The sequence below is a fragment of the Sebastes umbrosus genome, chromosome 9, assembly GCF_015220745.1.
Source record: "Sebastes umbrosus isolate fSebUmb1 chromosome 9, fSebUmb1.pri, whole genome shotgun sequence".
Lineage (NCBI taxonomy): Eukaryota > Metazoa > Chordata > Actinopteri > Perciformes > Sebastidae > Sebastes > Sebastes umbrosus.
The window spans coordinates 18317773-18333061 of record NC_051277.1 but is presented as its reverse complement, the minus strand read 5'-3'; the positions used below and the strand labels follow the sequence as shown (position 1 = coordinate 18333061).

The following is a 15289-nucleotide window of genomic DNA, read 5'->3' as shown; positions in this document are numbered from 1 at the left end:
ATTATGGCATTAAATTGTGGCCTAAATATTCAAACAATTGAACAAAACAGTAATGTCTGCAGCATGCACTTACTACTACTACTGGCTGTACTTTGGCACAGCGGGACTTTGAGCTACATGCTAATGTCAACATGCTAACATGATCAAAGTAACACTGATAATATGCTGATGTCTAGCAGGTATAAATGTTTACCATGCTTGCCATCGTAGTTTAGCGTGTTAGCATCATAGACAGATATAAGAGGGGGTCGTAGTCACTGCGACATCTTGTTTTTTTGCAACCAGAAGTGATACGAGAGGGTGGAGCTAAGTACAGCCGAACGCTGAATAAGACATTTTTAACCGACCAAAATGTTAATATTTACTTTCATGAACTAAAAACACACTGTGAAAGTTGTAAGACAAAAACACGGACAACTCCCAGACCGGACAACGCCGTGGTAGCGACCTGTCAATCACATGGTAGCCACGCCCTAAAGCGTACCCCGCTGTATGGTCTATTTGACTCTAAATTGGACCATAATTTACTAAATGAACATCATGCTGTATTGAAGAAGACTTGAAACTAGCGATTGAGAACATAAACTCATGTTTACAATGTTTACTGAGGTAATAAATCCAGTGAGAAGTAGGCTCATTTTCTCATAGACTTCTATACATTCAGACTTCTTTTTGCAACCAGAGGAGTCGCCCCCTGCTGGCTGTTAGAAAGAATGCAAGTTTAAGGCACTTCAGCATTGGCTTCACTTCTCAGACCCGGAGGATGCCGACTGGTTAGCATGGTAACATTTGCTAATTAACACTAAACACTTAAAGTACAGATGATAGGAATGTCCGTGTATTTGGTCATAAAGCAAAGTATTTTTTGGCCTGATGGTGGCACAAGATGAAAAGTTAGAGATCACTGAAGTTTTGACATTTCATCCTCTGGGGACCATGAATGTCTGTACTGAATTTCATGGCAATCGAATATGCCAGTCTGATATGACAGTCTGTGGTGGACTGACGACCCGACCGCCATGCCATTAGTCACAAGCACATCAGAGACGCGGTCCGCAAATGACAAACATGTGTGACATTGTAGAAATCAATGCGGAGCAATTCTTAATTCTCTGTTTTTTATTCATTTCAAAAAGCTAAACATTTCATGAAGAAAAAGAGAAACTAATTCTGTTATTTTGCACTTGGCAGCATGACCAGATGGAGTCGTTGATATTGTTCTGTAGAAGCAATAGATAATATTGCCATCCTTGAGCACAAAACAATAATACACCTGCATACTGTATATGCCTGCAATGAAGCAGTACTGCCGGTGCAGCTTTACTTCAAACGATCTTTCATTTGCACCCCCCTCTGCTCATGAATTCCCCCTTCGTATTTCTGACCGCATTGAAGTGACAGAACAGTGTCTGAATCTACTCAGTAGCGTGCCGCGCTCCTGCTGGGCTATTACACCGGCTCCCACAGAGCCAGAAGTTACCACAGTCTGAAAGAAAGCTAACATGGGCTGTCTTCAGTGAATGCAGTTAGAGGGACAGCTCTTTATATATTAGAGAGGTGGGAGTCACGGAGAGACTGAGGAGGTTTATGGGTATTTGTTAACCCTGCTCACCGGGTTCAGGCAGCGTCCAGAGACAGAGTGATTTATTCTGTCTCCTCTCTTCTCATCTCTGTTTGACAAGTAGGAATCTAACTTAAACATGAGAAAAACAAAGGCTTCTTCAGCTGAATGCACAAAGCGCGATTTGGCATCAAAAGTAGTCAAAAGGACGTTGTCTGCAGCTTAAAGGACAGGATGTGTTAGCTGCATTTAGAAGTTGTGCGCCACCTGAAATTTGAAGCGACATGAAGGACACTGCAGTGACATGTCTGTATATCCAAGACCGTCCTCCCAAGAAGAACATTAATTTCAGCAAGTGCCTCAAAATGACATATGTTTACGTTCAAGTGTCAAAGCCGTCTAAAGGCTGGAGTGAATATGACAAATATGTAACAAAGTCTGCGTAGGGAGCGAGCCCCCTTACTGGACTGTGAAGTGAGGTTGGTGAATTGGCCGCATGTTGTTTCAACTTCAGCATTCAACACGTGACGCACACTATGGCAGTGGTTCTCAACCTTTTTCAGGTCAAGGACCCGTAAATTGATAAATATCTGAAAAGATTTTGGTTGTTAGATATGATTAGGACCAGAATTCAACTGCTATTAAGGAGATAACTGTGAAGGGAAGTGAAACTTATGATCAGGATAGTCACCACTGCACTATGGTTAAAAAAAATCGAAAGCGTGAGAAAGCCTGCAGAAGCTTTTCAGCGTATGCGCCCAGTGAGCAACTTTCACAGGAATGAATGGGGCGTCATCTTTGAATGCGGTATCCAGTTTTCTTATATAGTATATCTATATCCTGCCTTCTTTTTCTGCTTTCCTGTGAAGGGGTCATCTGCAGCGTATCGCCCCTCTTTAACCCACATCTCCGCAAATTTCCAGGCAAATTTCTGGGCTATTCAGCGTGGAGACACTCATCACGTAGCCTAGACGGGCCTGCTCTGCATGTTTACATTGTTGGGTCCTATTTAAGCCGTACGTGATTGGTTGGTATAATCAATGATGTTAAAAACTATGATTTGATTGGTTCAGCAACTAGAGCTGTCCCGTGATCTGCATGAGCAGACTGACAATTTAAATATAAGTTTGTGAAAGTATTTGCTCAACCCAGATCTGCCAACTAGTTTTATTAAACTTTATGGAATTATGTAATATCATACATAAAAAATGGTTTACTCCATCGATGGAGATCAATCATCAACACGAAAAACACGTTCGGCCCACCGTCTATTAACAGATTCCTTATTTTAACCCAAACCATGATGTTTCCCTACCAATTCTTAAGAGCTTAACCGTTGCGTGTTTTGTTGTTTAATTTGGAGAACTTAAGAAATAATTTGGGTTATTGAATTTGCCTACCGTAACCTTAATACTTTCTCAATGATTGTAGGTATGTAGTCATAGTGAGAAACATATAAGTAAAAGGATGGATGCATGAAGCTGCAGAAACAACACATCAGTGTGGTGTCATGGTGTTATGGTAACATGCAAGGATCAGTCCTGTATGGTCACGTGCCCTCAAAGATGTCATTAAACTCCTAAATAACTGTCATCCACACAGCTTTTCTATTCTAGGACACGTGTTACTTAATCTCGGTGTTTAGCTGTGTGAGCTCACATGCATATGTGTTCTGTTGTATGTATCTGTAACTACGCAATGTAATGCGTGAGCGGAGAGGTTGTCAGGTCAAAACGCATTGCTGTAGCTAAAGGCGGTGCAGTCCTCTCATAAAGACACACCCGCACGCACACACACATTCATGTATCTGTCAAACATGAAGCATGAAACAATTCAAAAGGTATTGTTGGTTTACGTTTCAGTTCAATTTCCATTTCTTTTTCTTTTGACTCAGTTTCTCTTGCCTGTTTCCTTATCTCCCTCCAGACTATTTTTACATCTGCTGCTCTCTTCCTTATTCCCCTCCCTCCTCCCTCCTTCCCTTTTCCATCGCTCCGTCTTATCACACTTGTTCTCTATTTCAGAGTTGGGCTGCTTCAAAGTTAGTGTGTGCAGCGTGTGTGTGTGTGTCACCTCAAGGACTCTTCAAACACACACACACACAAGTACACACATCTGTGCACGGTAACACATTTGCTTTGACAGAGATATACACACACCAGCAATATTGTGTGCACCACACACACACACACACAGCATGAGCATGGTATCTGAGCTTGTTCCTGTGCACCCCGAGGAGGTAGCCAGTGTTCAGAGCTCGCCTCTCATAACCTCACACTTGTGCTTAGCTCACAGTGTGGCCCGGTTCAACATGGCACAGCGTGACACGGCACACTACAGCTCGGCACGGCGTGCGATATGCCAACTTAACACAATGGTGTTCAGATAACACCAGACCCCCGCCCGGAGCTACTCAGTTTGGTTAAACACAACCCCTGTAACAGCTGGTCTGTATACAGTCAGACGGAGATAAGAGCCACAGGCCAACACGCTGAGCTTTGACATATGGATGGGTGTTATTGAACTATTTTCAAGTGCTGACAAGTCTCACAGTGCTGTGACAAACTCATCTCTGACAGATGTGTTTTATTCTGGGTTAATTATGAATTATTAACGCCAGACTCCAACATTAGACCTCTGAATTATTTCAAAAGAAAAACAGAGTCTTGAGCCAGGATCTCACCAGGCTACAAAGGCCGGTGATGGGGAAGTTACTGGCTGGAAACATTGTGAGATAATAATAATTAAATATATGTAATATATGTAAACTAGGGCTGTCAAAGTTAATAATAAGTCTTAGAGACTCAGTCTTAAAGAGTGAAAACCAAAGGAATCCATTGTTACCAACGTCATACTAGCTTGTCGTGGAGGAGGCTAAATAACACTCCAAAATTATGCAAATTTTTGGCGAGGAAGAACTGGCATGGCCATTTTCAAAGGGGTCCCTTGACTTCTGACCTCCAGATATGTGAATGAAAATGGGTTCTATGGGTACCCACGAGTCTCCCCTTTACAGACATGCCACTTTATGATAATCACATGCAGTTTTGGGCAAGTCATAGTCGAGTCAGCACACTGACACACTGACAGCTGTTGTTGCCTGTTGGGCTTCAGTTTGCCATGTTATGATTTGAGCATATTTCTTATGCTAAATGCAGTACCTGTGAGGGTTTCTGGACAATATTTGTCATTGTTTTGTGTTGTTAATTGATTTCCAGTAATAAATATATACATAGATTTGCATAAAGCACGCATATTTACCCACTCCCATGTTGATAAGAGTATTAAATACTTGACCAATCTCCCCTTATGGTGCATTTTGAACAGATAAAAAATGTACATTAAGTTGCGTTTGTGATTAACTACAGACAATCATGAGCTTAATCACGAATAAATATTTTAATTGATTGACAGCCCTAGTCTGTCACATCCTGCCTATATGGTTAGGTTTAGGCAAACAAAAGTACTTTGGTTAAGGTTAAGGAAAGGTCATGATTTTGGTTTGAACACATCCTGTCTTGTTCTTCACCCAAGAGGACGATCTTTCCATAACCTTACCCGGACTGCACAAAGATAACCATAAAAAAGACATTTATCATTCTTTAGCGGCCAGACGTAGATGTCGTATTGCAAAAGCACATATTACAGGGAAAACAAATGAAATATGTTGTCAGTGGACATTTTGCAGATACATCCAGTAATTTCATTTAGAAAAGTATCCTCAGGGGGGTTTAAGGCGAAGACCAACTGTAACATCCCCGGTTTGAGTCCAAACCTTTGTTGCATGTCATTCCCTATCACTCTCTTTCTTGTTTCCTGTCATCTCTACACTGATAACTTTATATAAAGGCTTAAAAGGCCCGAGGAAATACTTTATAAAAGTTCCCTGACAAAGTGGCACAGTCTAAACTTCTGTTTCAACGCTGTCTAGATGATTAACAAACCTGAAAGCCATTCATTAGGAACTCTGATGCAACCATAATCCTACACTTTAGTAAACCTTGCTTTCTTCTGCAGATGTGCAAAAACATGAATCTATCAAATTTAAATGAAAAGAGATGTAATCTGAATCATGTATGCGGCTTTTCCTTCAATTCTTTGATGTCGACCTACGAGCCAGCTCCTCACTGGAATGGATGTCTTTTCATGATATATTATAAACTAAAAATGATTTAAATGATTCTTTAAAATGATTGTCTTTTTATTGCATAGTGTCTGTTTTTCCATTAAAAGTAGTAGTTAAATATTTTGGCTTTGAAGAATTGTTCCTTAATGGTCAATTATTTAGTTTTTTGTTGTTTGTTTTTGTTTGTTTGTCAAACCTGTTGTTCCAATTGTATTTTAATTGGTTCAAGTGTGATTTCATTAAAATTAAATGCTGCTTTCTTGGCTCCATAATGCTGAGAACCATAATAATAAATATTAACTTTGAGGAAATGTGTCTAACTGCAAGGGGTGCAAAGATTGACTGAAACTGGTAATTGGCACAGCTGTAAAATTGCTTTTCCTGCATCGTTGCCCTCCTGGAAATGAACACAGTCACGCTCTTTAGATGTGGTGTGGATCAAAGATAGATACAGAGTCATGAAAATGTAATTAATAAAGACTAATTGACCAAAAAGTCAAAGTCAACTGGGTCCTTAATAACACATTAAATGGAGTAATTAACTAAGGCAGTGGCCCTAAAATTCATCAAATAGACTGACACACAGAGAGACCGATACTTTGACTTACAGTATTCTTTCTTTCTTTCAAAGGTCTTTTTTTAATTGATAATCAATAATGAACTAAACAGTAACTGTACAGTGAAAAGATTTTTGTTTTGTCGACAACACAACCATCTACTCACACAAACTAAACGTCTTTGAGTTCCAGAAAAGCGCTGAATTTATTACTATTATTATTATTAAAACAAAAACAGAAGCAACCACAGCTGACCACAGAAAATATATTCAAAATTATGGATAAATAAAGTTAAAATACAGAGAAAATATCTATAATACACCTTAATGCTAATAGAAAAAGTAAGTTCAGGGATAAAGGAAATAGAAAATTGATATAGGATAGGATAGGAAAAGAAAAATAAGTAATAAGTAAACATAAATAAATAAAATAAAAAAAGTGAAAAACCTGACTTACATTATTAAAAGAAAAAGAAAAAAGCAGGATTTGGGGTGAACAGGTAGAACCCTGCAGAAGACGGGAAACTCAACCGTCACCACTAATACTGACATTATCCAGGCCCCTTCAGCTCTAAGCTTTGACACCTGTAAAAGTGTCTGCTGGACTTCAAACATTCAGACTCCGTGTAAGTAGTCGGACTGCAGAGGATTCACGTAAGTAGGCCAACTCTCTGAATCTCCTGTCCTCTCCTCTCCTCTCCAGTGGACGGAGCGATCCACCGCGCTGCAGGTCCAATGCTAAAAAAGGAGTGTGCTTCCCTCCACGGCTGTGAGACCGGAGAGGCCAAGATCACTTGTGGCTACGGCCTCCCAGCAAAGTGTGAGTATAAAGAGTGTGAGTGTTTGTGTAACTGTGGTTTCGCTGGGCTGCTTCCAGGTGTGAATGTGTGGGAAAGTGTGACGGCGATGAAGAATAAAACACCCCTGTTGTGTATTTGGAAAGCAGAATTGCCTTATTTTAATATTTTGTTTATTTCTTTTCATTCATGAGGTTGTCAGAAATGAACACAACTTAATTGAACTGTTTTTCTCTCTACTTAAAGTAGATCAGTTTTCCTTTCCAGCCCAAGAAACTCATATAGGTATCCTCGATAATCTCACTTTCTGCCTTCCATTTATAGCAAAGTAAATGGCACTCAATTATTAAGTGGCACTCCAGTGCGGCATGTATAATGTGACGAAACCGAAGATTCAACATGACAGAAAAAGCTTTTCTAGGTGTTTTAGTTCCAAAAAAAAAATCCCCCTTTGGCGTCTAAAACACAGCATGTGACTGTGAGGAGAGTTTCAGAGCTCCACGTAGACATCAAGAAGAAAAAGTGAACAGCAGTAACTCGTCTCTTCCTGTTTCACTGACAGGTGACCTTTTGGAAGCAGGGCCGCAATTAACTATTATATTCATTGTTGATTCATCTGTAGATTATCTTTTTTAATAGACCCCCCAGACTGGGAAGTACTGGTTTAATCGACTAATTTGTTTAAGCTCTGCGTGGAAGTGCAGTGCTATAACACCGCAGCAGTGATTGCTTTATACAAAATGTTGCAGAAAAGACAAATAGCTATGAAGTTACCTCTCAGTTTGACTTGCCACGGTAGTCGGAGTTACCAGTGTTACACGGTGTTCGGGCATACACCGCCCACCGCCCCCACCATCGTTTTGCTTTTTTAATGGAAATAAACCCCATTTAGTTCATTTACACGTATCAGCGCTGTGTTAAGCGGAAAGCAAAAGCGCTTATTTCGGATTTAAACCTAATGCTATAAGGGAACCATAACGTTAATGAGGCATGAGCTGTCACAGCCGGTGTGCGCAGTACTGCGGCAACAAGTGGAAACCTGCACCCAAAAAGCGAAAGCTCGAATGGAAAGGTCAGACACACATCCATCCAACATTAAAGAAGCGCTCTACACTGGACATTTTACAAGAAAAGATGACGCTCAATATATGTAATCGGTTACAACGGTGTTACGATAAGTTTATTAACCAGTGGGAAAATGTCCTCACCGTGACGTCCCTACTCTCAGTTTAACACGTCTACGAGACTCTCGGTACCAGAATTCTTTGATTTCTTAAAGAGGAACTCCACCAATTTTACACATCATAGTCTGTTTACAGGTCTTATTACATATATGTGAAAATAGTTGTATAAAGCGTTTTGTAGCTCCAGAGGGAGCCGTGTGAAGCCTGACAAATTGCCTCAATTGATGTCACTTGAGTCAGTGACGGTTGGGGCTGAAGACTACAAGTCTGAAAGCGAAAAAAATCCTTGGGTGTGGAGTTCTCTGTCTTATGTGTTTTTTTTAATCTGTCAACCTTGCAACACTAATTCTGATGCAATTTATTATAAAATTGAATTACGTGGGTGTAATTGATAGCGCTAGTCCAGAACAGGGCTAATGAATGAATGGCATTTGCAAGAAGCTATCGTTTAGCTGCCTAGAGCACAATCACTACTGTCTAATCTTTCCTACATCCTTTGTTTTGCAACCATCTCTGATTCCAAGCTGTTCTGCACAATCTATCTTTAAATTCTGCACCTCTGTATTCTTTTATTTCTGTATCATTAAGTGCTTTGCGCTGGGAGACCAGTGAATGTTTATCAGATGTCATTTTGGATGATGGCATTTGCACGGACGGTGGCTCTGAGTGGTCAAACAACCCTCTTTTGTCTTTTGACAGATGCGAAAAAAACACAGATAATCGAACCTATTCCGAAAACTTTAAAGACAGACGAAAGTTTTGGAGTCGGTGTGAAAACGTGATTGACACAACGTGATTTATTTTTAAAAGTGCGACAATTTTGGATGAAAAATACGAACTTGCTGTGCAAATGCCTTTAGAAAGAAGTGAGACCTTTGTAGTCGCTCCTCATCTCGGTACTACTAGCATAACACACCTGACCACACCTCTGACGAACTGTCTGTGATCGAGTTGCATTGTGGGTAGTGTAGGAAGAACTAGGTTTTGACAAGGAAGAAGAATGTATGGAATAAAAAAAGCTGATATCTCCGTTTTTGCTGTATCCATTTTTATCCATTTTCTAAATGACCATTGTGAGTCCGTCAATGTTACAGGAGTGCAATGCTAATAGAGTACGACATTGTAACATGACGGATTATCCATCATAAACGTCTTTGAATCAGTCACACGTAGAATATGACTTGTCTTATCCTGTATGTAGTGTTACACACAGTTCAAAGCATTTTCAAATTCCCACCCCCGCATTTTAAACATGATCTTTTGTAACCATCATACTGCCCACCACTGTAATGGCACACACACAGCTTGATACCAATAGGTATTGCAATAATGCACTCGCCAAGCTATAATGACCACCCAGGTGTGTGTGTGTGTGTGTGTGTGTGTGTGAGAGAGAGATTAAAGGAACACTGAGTCTGTGTGATATCAGTTTATGGTTCCACAGAGAGTTTAAGTTCACAGTGAAAGAAGGAGAGAGAGAAAAAATGAAAGAGTAACGATGATAAAGGCGAGCTCAAGGCAGAATGGAGAGTAGAAGAGATAGATAAGGAGAGGAGTGGTACGAGAAATAAAAAGAAAAAGAAGCGGCGTGGGGGGAGAGGACGAATGTGAGGGGAGCTGAAGACAGGAGGGAATTAGTAAGGAGATGAGTTGTTACGTTGTCTGTTCTGCTTTTGTTGGTTAACTTTGTGGAACTGTAATGTTTGTATACTGGAGTGGATGCTGCTGCTTGTCCTTATGTGTGCATTTCTCTCATACAGTCTGCTAGTGTGCATACTGTGTTTACTTGTGTCTGTGTTGCATAAGTGTATCAGTGTATACAGTGTGGGCTGCCTGTCAGGTCCTATCACTGTCTTACCTGTAACTATCTGTCAGCGTGAGACCTGTGTGACTGACTGTCTTTCTGACTCACTGACTGACTAACTGTGTGTGTGGGTGTATTCATGTGTGCGTGGCCGTCACCCAGCGTGTGGTACGGAGACTAGCTCTCTCCCCCCCAGACAAAATATTAAGTCCCAAGAATAATTCAACATGCGTCTCTACTCCGACGCTTAAACACTCACAACAGGGCTTGATTACCTCTCAGCATGAGGGAGAGAGGCGAGACAGCAACAACACACGGAAAGCAAAGGAGGGATAACAAAGCAGGCAGAGCGCTGCTGCCGTGGAAAAGAGAAAGAAATGAAAATGAAACTCGACAGGAGAGCGGCATGGAGGTTGAGAGACAGGTCCAATCTCGAAGCCAACACTTTGATCTTGATTTGTATGGGCTTGCCACCAGATGTGAGATTTAAAGAGCGTCTGACTCACGAGTTGCCAAATGGTCCAGAGGACCTGCTGTCAGCCCTCCATGCAGAGTGTCCGTCGATGATCCCGCAGCCACTTAGCCAGCAGCATCCCAGTGCCGTAACCTAGCAACACCCGCAGCGCATGGCACACCACTGCTGCTGTTTAGCAGGAGTCGCATGCAATTTAGAGATGTTGACAAATGACAGCTGGAAAATTTCAAGCAGGCCCGGTCTAAATTCACATATTAACCAAAACTTAAAGGCAGTTAAATCAGCAATCTGTCAACTTCGAGGCACATGAGCCGCCGTAATTAGTAGGACTTGATTAGGAGTTTGAGATCAGTCTGTTTATGTGTTGCTCACTTTTGAGCCAGCTGCGTGCTGTGAGATGCATGTGCACATGTGTAGGTGTGCGCCCGTGTGTGTGTTTTGCGGTTGCCAGACGGGGGAGCGTGGGCCGTAAGTGTTGTCCAGGCGACCCAGCGCCCCAGAGCTCACCTGTGTACCGATAAACACAGCTGTAACCCTGCTATCGTGTTCCCATGGCGGCTCTCGCTCCCCTGCCGGACACATCGAGATGCAAAAGCACGCCACACTGGGGAGGGAAGGTGCCGGGGGCGGGTCTAAAGAGAGCGAGAGAGACAACATGAGGTCAGAACTATAATCACTATTTACATACAGTAATGGCAGCACTCTAGTGATGTCAATGGAGACTTACAACCTTGATAACCTTTAATTCTTAATCTGGTGATGAACTGAACCATCAGGACTACAAATACACACAAAGTACTCCAGGCAGTTAACTGCAGCTTAATAGTTTTCCATGAAGGGAACAGAGATACATTATTTGTCTAGCAGTTGCAGTTTTGCACTAAAAATAGGTCAAACGGAGCATCCGCTCTCTTAGAAAAATATCTTAGCTGCTAAATGCTCCACTATGTTCACCAGCTATAGTTGCTAACTTTATCTGTCTGCTGTTTGGTGCTGAGCAGGTAGGCTACATTGGGCTTTTATCCTTTTTTCTGAACAAAAAAAGCCGACCTTCAGCTGAAAACAATGCAGATCAGAAGGGTAAGAATGAACCCAAACAGAAAGTTGGGGGCTGGAAAACCAAAATAAGGAGCTAAAAGTCGCTACAATGCTCTGTAGAGCTGATGAGAACTGATATTTCTTAATTAAAGGTGCTATTGATAACATTCAACCACTAGATGTTGCATTAGTTAATTATTTAATCGCAAATTAATCGCACATTTTTTATCTGTTCAAAATGTACCTTAAAGGGAGATTTTTCAATTATTTAATGCTCTTATCAACATGGGAGTGGGCAGATATGCTGCTTTATGCAAATGTATGTATATATTTATGATTTGAAATAAATTAACAACACAAAACAATGACAAATATTGTCCAGAAACCCTCACAGGTACTGCATTTAGCATAAAAAATATGCTCAAATCATAACATGGCAAACTGCAGCCCAACAGGCAACAACAGCTGTCAGTGTGTCAGTGTGCTGACTTGACTCTGACTTGCCCCAAACTGCATGTGATTATCATAAAGTGGGCATATCTGTAAAGGGGAGACTCGTTGGTACCTATAGAACCCATTTTCATTCACATATCTTGAGGTCAGAGGTCAAGGGACCCCTTTGAAAATGGCCATGACAGTTTAGCGTAAGTTTGGAGCGTTATTTAGCCTCCTTCCTGACAAGCTAGTATGACATTTTTCTAGTTTCATATGATAGCAGTATCTTCACTCTAGCTTTAAAAATGAGTCCGTACCTCCGAAAGATCTGTAGTGTTAACGCGTTAAAGAAATTAGTGGCGTTAAAACGATTTTGCGTTAACGCGTTACTATCGTGTTAACTTTGACAGCCCTAATCAAAATGTTATCAATAAGACCTTTAAAGTATGTGATCCATTGTCAATATGAAAATATTGATTGTAGTAGCTTTTTGATTAGTTGAAGTACTGTAATAAATAACATATGGAATAGTAGTAGTATTTTTTCTGCAGGTCAGCTGTCTGTACCTTTCTCACATCTTATTCTGGATTTCAGCCAATAAAGCAAACTATTAACTGCATTTTAAAATGATTCTGCAGCTCAGTAAAGTGTGCAAGGCTTTGTAGCGTAATTGCTTTAATGTTGTCCCAAATACTTTCTGTTTGCTGTGTCTTGCATTTAGGGGGACATTAGTAGCGTGTGAAGGATACTGTTTGGGGAGTAGCACAGTTGGAGGTGGAAAAAGATGGAGGGAAAACAAGATGGAGATGGAAAGAGGCTCAGATAGGGAAAAGTGCTGAAGGAAATAGAGAGGTACAAAGAGAGAGAGATATCACTCTGTCAAAAACTGGCTGTTATGCTCCCCTCTCTCCCTCTCCTGCCTCCCATCTCCCCGTTTCTGTTCCCTCGGTGGCCAATTATCGCTAATTAAAATCCTCGCTGCAGCACTCCCTCTTCCTCTCCTCCCAGACCTCCATCTCTGTGCGTCGCCTGTTGCCCTGTCGCTCTCTCCTGTCTGTTTCCCTTTCTTTGAAGACGTGGTGTTTCTGCCCGTCGTGATCAACAACTTAAACACCTTGTTTCCTCCCGTTCTTCTCATCCTCTTCCTCACCTTTCTACCTCTTCACCTCCTCTTTTTTTCTCTTCTTCACTCCTACATTTACTCTTCTCTCTCCCTTGTATCTCGCTCCTCTCCTCTACCCACCTTTCCTTTCTCTCCCCATCTCACCTCCTCCCTCCCTCCCCCTCTTTTCCTATCATCATCAGCAGTAAGGCTTCTTTAGTAGTGCCAAGAGACTTGACAAGACTCTAAAGACTGTAGCACTCAGACTGTGATACCTTGCTAGTTGGGTTTTTTTTCTTCTTTTTTTGACAAGGTTGTCGACATCTTTGCTTCTTCCTGCCTCGGCGTCAGCAGTGTGATCCTTCAAGGTGTTAAACAGCTTCGTCAAAGCTGCTGCTGCTGATGAGGAGGAGCGCGGTGATGATGATGATCACAGCAGCCCTGGTGTTAATTCATTCAGTTAATTCATTCGCCTTGAAGGAGAAAAAAGGGGGATAAAAAAAGCTCCAGTGTTGCTTGGCTTAGGGAAAGAGAGTTGGAGTAAAGAGCGTCTTTGCTCCTTGATGAGGAGAATTATGTCCGCTCCTTTTAGCATCGGCATCTTGTCCCCCCCCGCTTCTCCGTCCTCCTGTTTGGAATAACTGCCCCTCTGTGTTTTTCAGAGAAAGGTGGAAAGAGATAGGGAGAGCCTTTACAAGACCTGAGCCTTCCTTTTGTGCCAAAGGCCCGGGCCTGGATTTAAGAGCCGTGTCCGCTTGGCTGAGCACAAACTGAGGCCGAGCACACAAAGGACCTGCTAGCCTTTTTCCTGCCTCCTGCTTTAAAGGCAGATAAAGAAAGACGAGGGACAGATGGAGGTATGAGAAGAGAGAGAAAGGGGAGGGGAGAGGATGGACGGATGGATGGCTGGCCGTTGAGTATGAAAAGCAGGAGCAGCGACTCGTGGCCTCCCAGGTAAGAATGGTGAGAGGCCATGAAGGGAGGAGGGGAAGAGGGGAGGAGGGGAGGCGAGGGGGGAGAACATGCAGAGCCAAAAAGCGGGGTAATGACAATTGGCAGGAAAAAAGCTGGAATGGCAGACAAAAAGAAAAAGCCGGGGCGGGTGTCACCGGATGGCACTCAGTCAAGTTCCCTTAAGGCTCGCGTCAGTGTGACGCCCCCTTATGAGAACACACACACGCACGCACACACACACACGCACACACACGCACACACATAGTCTCTCGCTGCCTCTTTGCAGGGTAAATGTGCATATTAAATCAGGTGTGTGATGAATATAGTTTGAGGTGCACTCAAGTACAAATTTACTTTGCTTCTCCCCTCCTGTGCTACTTAACTGTTTGTCTCGCCTGTCTGTTATTTTTAACTCCACTTTGTTTCCTTTCATTAAGTTTATATATTTATATATTTAATCGCGATTAATTGCATGATTGTCCATGATTAATCACAATTAATCGCTTTATGCAAATGTATGTATGTATTTATTATTAGAAATCAATTAACAACAACCGCTACAACCTCCGAAAGATCGGTAGCGTTAATGCGTTAAATAAATTTGTGGCGTTAAAACGATTTTGCATTAACGCGTTACTATCGCGTTAATTTCGACAGCCAATATCAATAAGGCCTTTAAAATATGTGATCCATTGTCAATATGAAAATATTGATTATAGCAGCTTTAAGATTAGTTGAAGTAGAGTAATAAATAAAATATGGAATAGTAGTAGTAGAACCTGAAACAGTACGCCGCTGCAGTCAAATGTTTTCTGCAAGTAAACTGTCAGTTAAACTACTTTGCTTTCTCCTCTCCTGTGTTACTTATTGTTTGTCTCGGCTGTCTGTTATTTTTACCTCCACTTTGTTTCCTTTCATTAAGTTATTCAGCCTCTTTGTTATTGTAGATCATACAGGGAGATGGGGCCTTAATAAAACAAGTGTAGCGGTATGTTTTATAAATGCCATCTGTTAGAAACAAGCTCTTGTGTGTCATAATTAGGTCAGACTGTTTTTTGCGCGTTGATGAAAGAAGCGTATCTTATTCGAATCGATCTGATAAAAACTACAGTATTCTCAGGTGGAAAACAGGATAAAACCACAGAGGACAATGGCTCAATGTGAGGACAGGGGTTCTCTGAGAGAGGACACAGCGGACATAAAAGAAAAAGTTTTGGATTAGACTGATGGAAATAATCAGCGTTGAAAGAACACTGA

The 15289-nt window shown here is 41.6% G+C and overlaps 1 protein-coding gene across 3 annotated transcripts in view; it reads left to right on the top strand.

Moving 5' to 3' along the window:
- macrod1 (mono-ADP ribosylhydrolase 1) overlaps positions 1–15289 on the top strand; it is a 137310-nt gene that overhangs the window by 90493 nt on the left and 31528 nt on the right. For 2 of the 3 annotated variants that reach the window (XM_037779723.1, XM_037779721.1), the window contains exon 5: positions 6947–7063. The exons of the other annotated variant lie outside the window; for it this stretch is intronic. In XM_037779723.1, coding sequence (XP_037635651.1) covers positions 6947–7063 — 117 coding nt within the window. The remainder of the gene's footprint in view (positions 1–6946; positions 7064–15289) is intronic. 3 annotated transcript variants of the gene reach the window in all.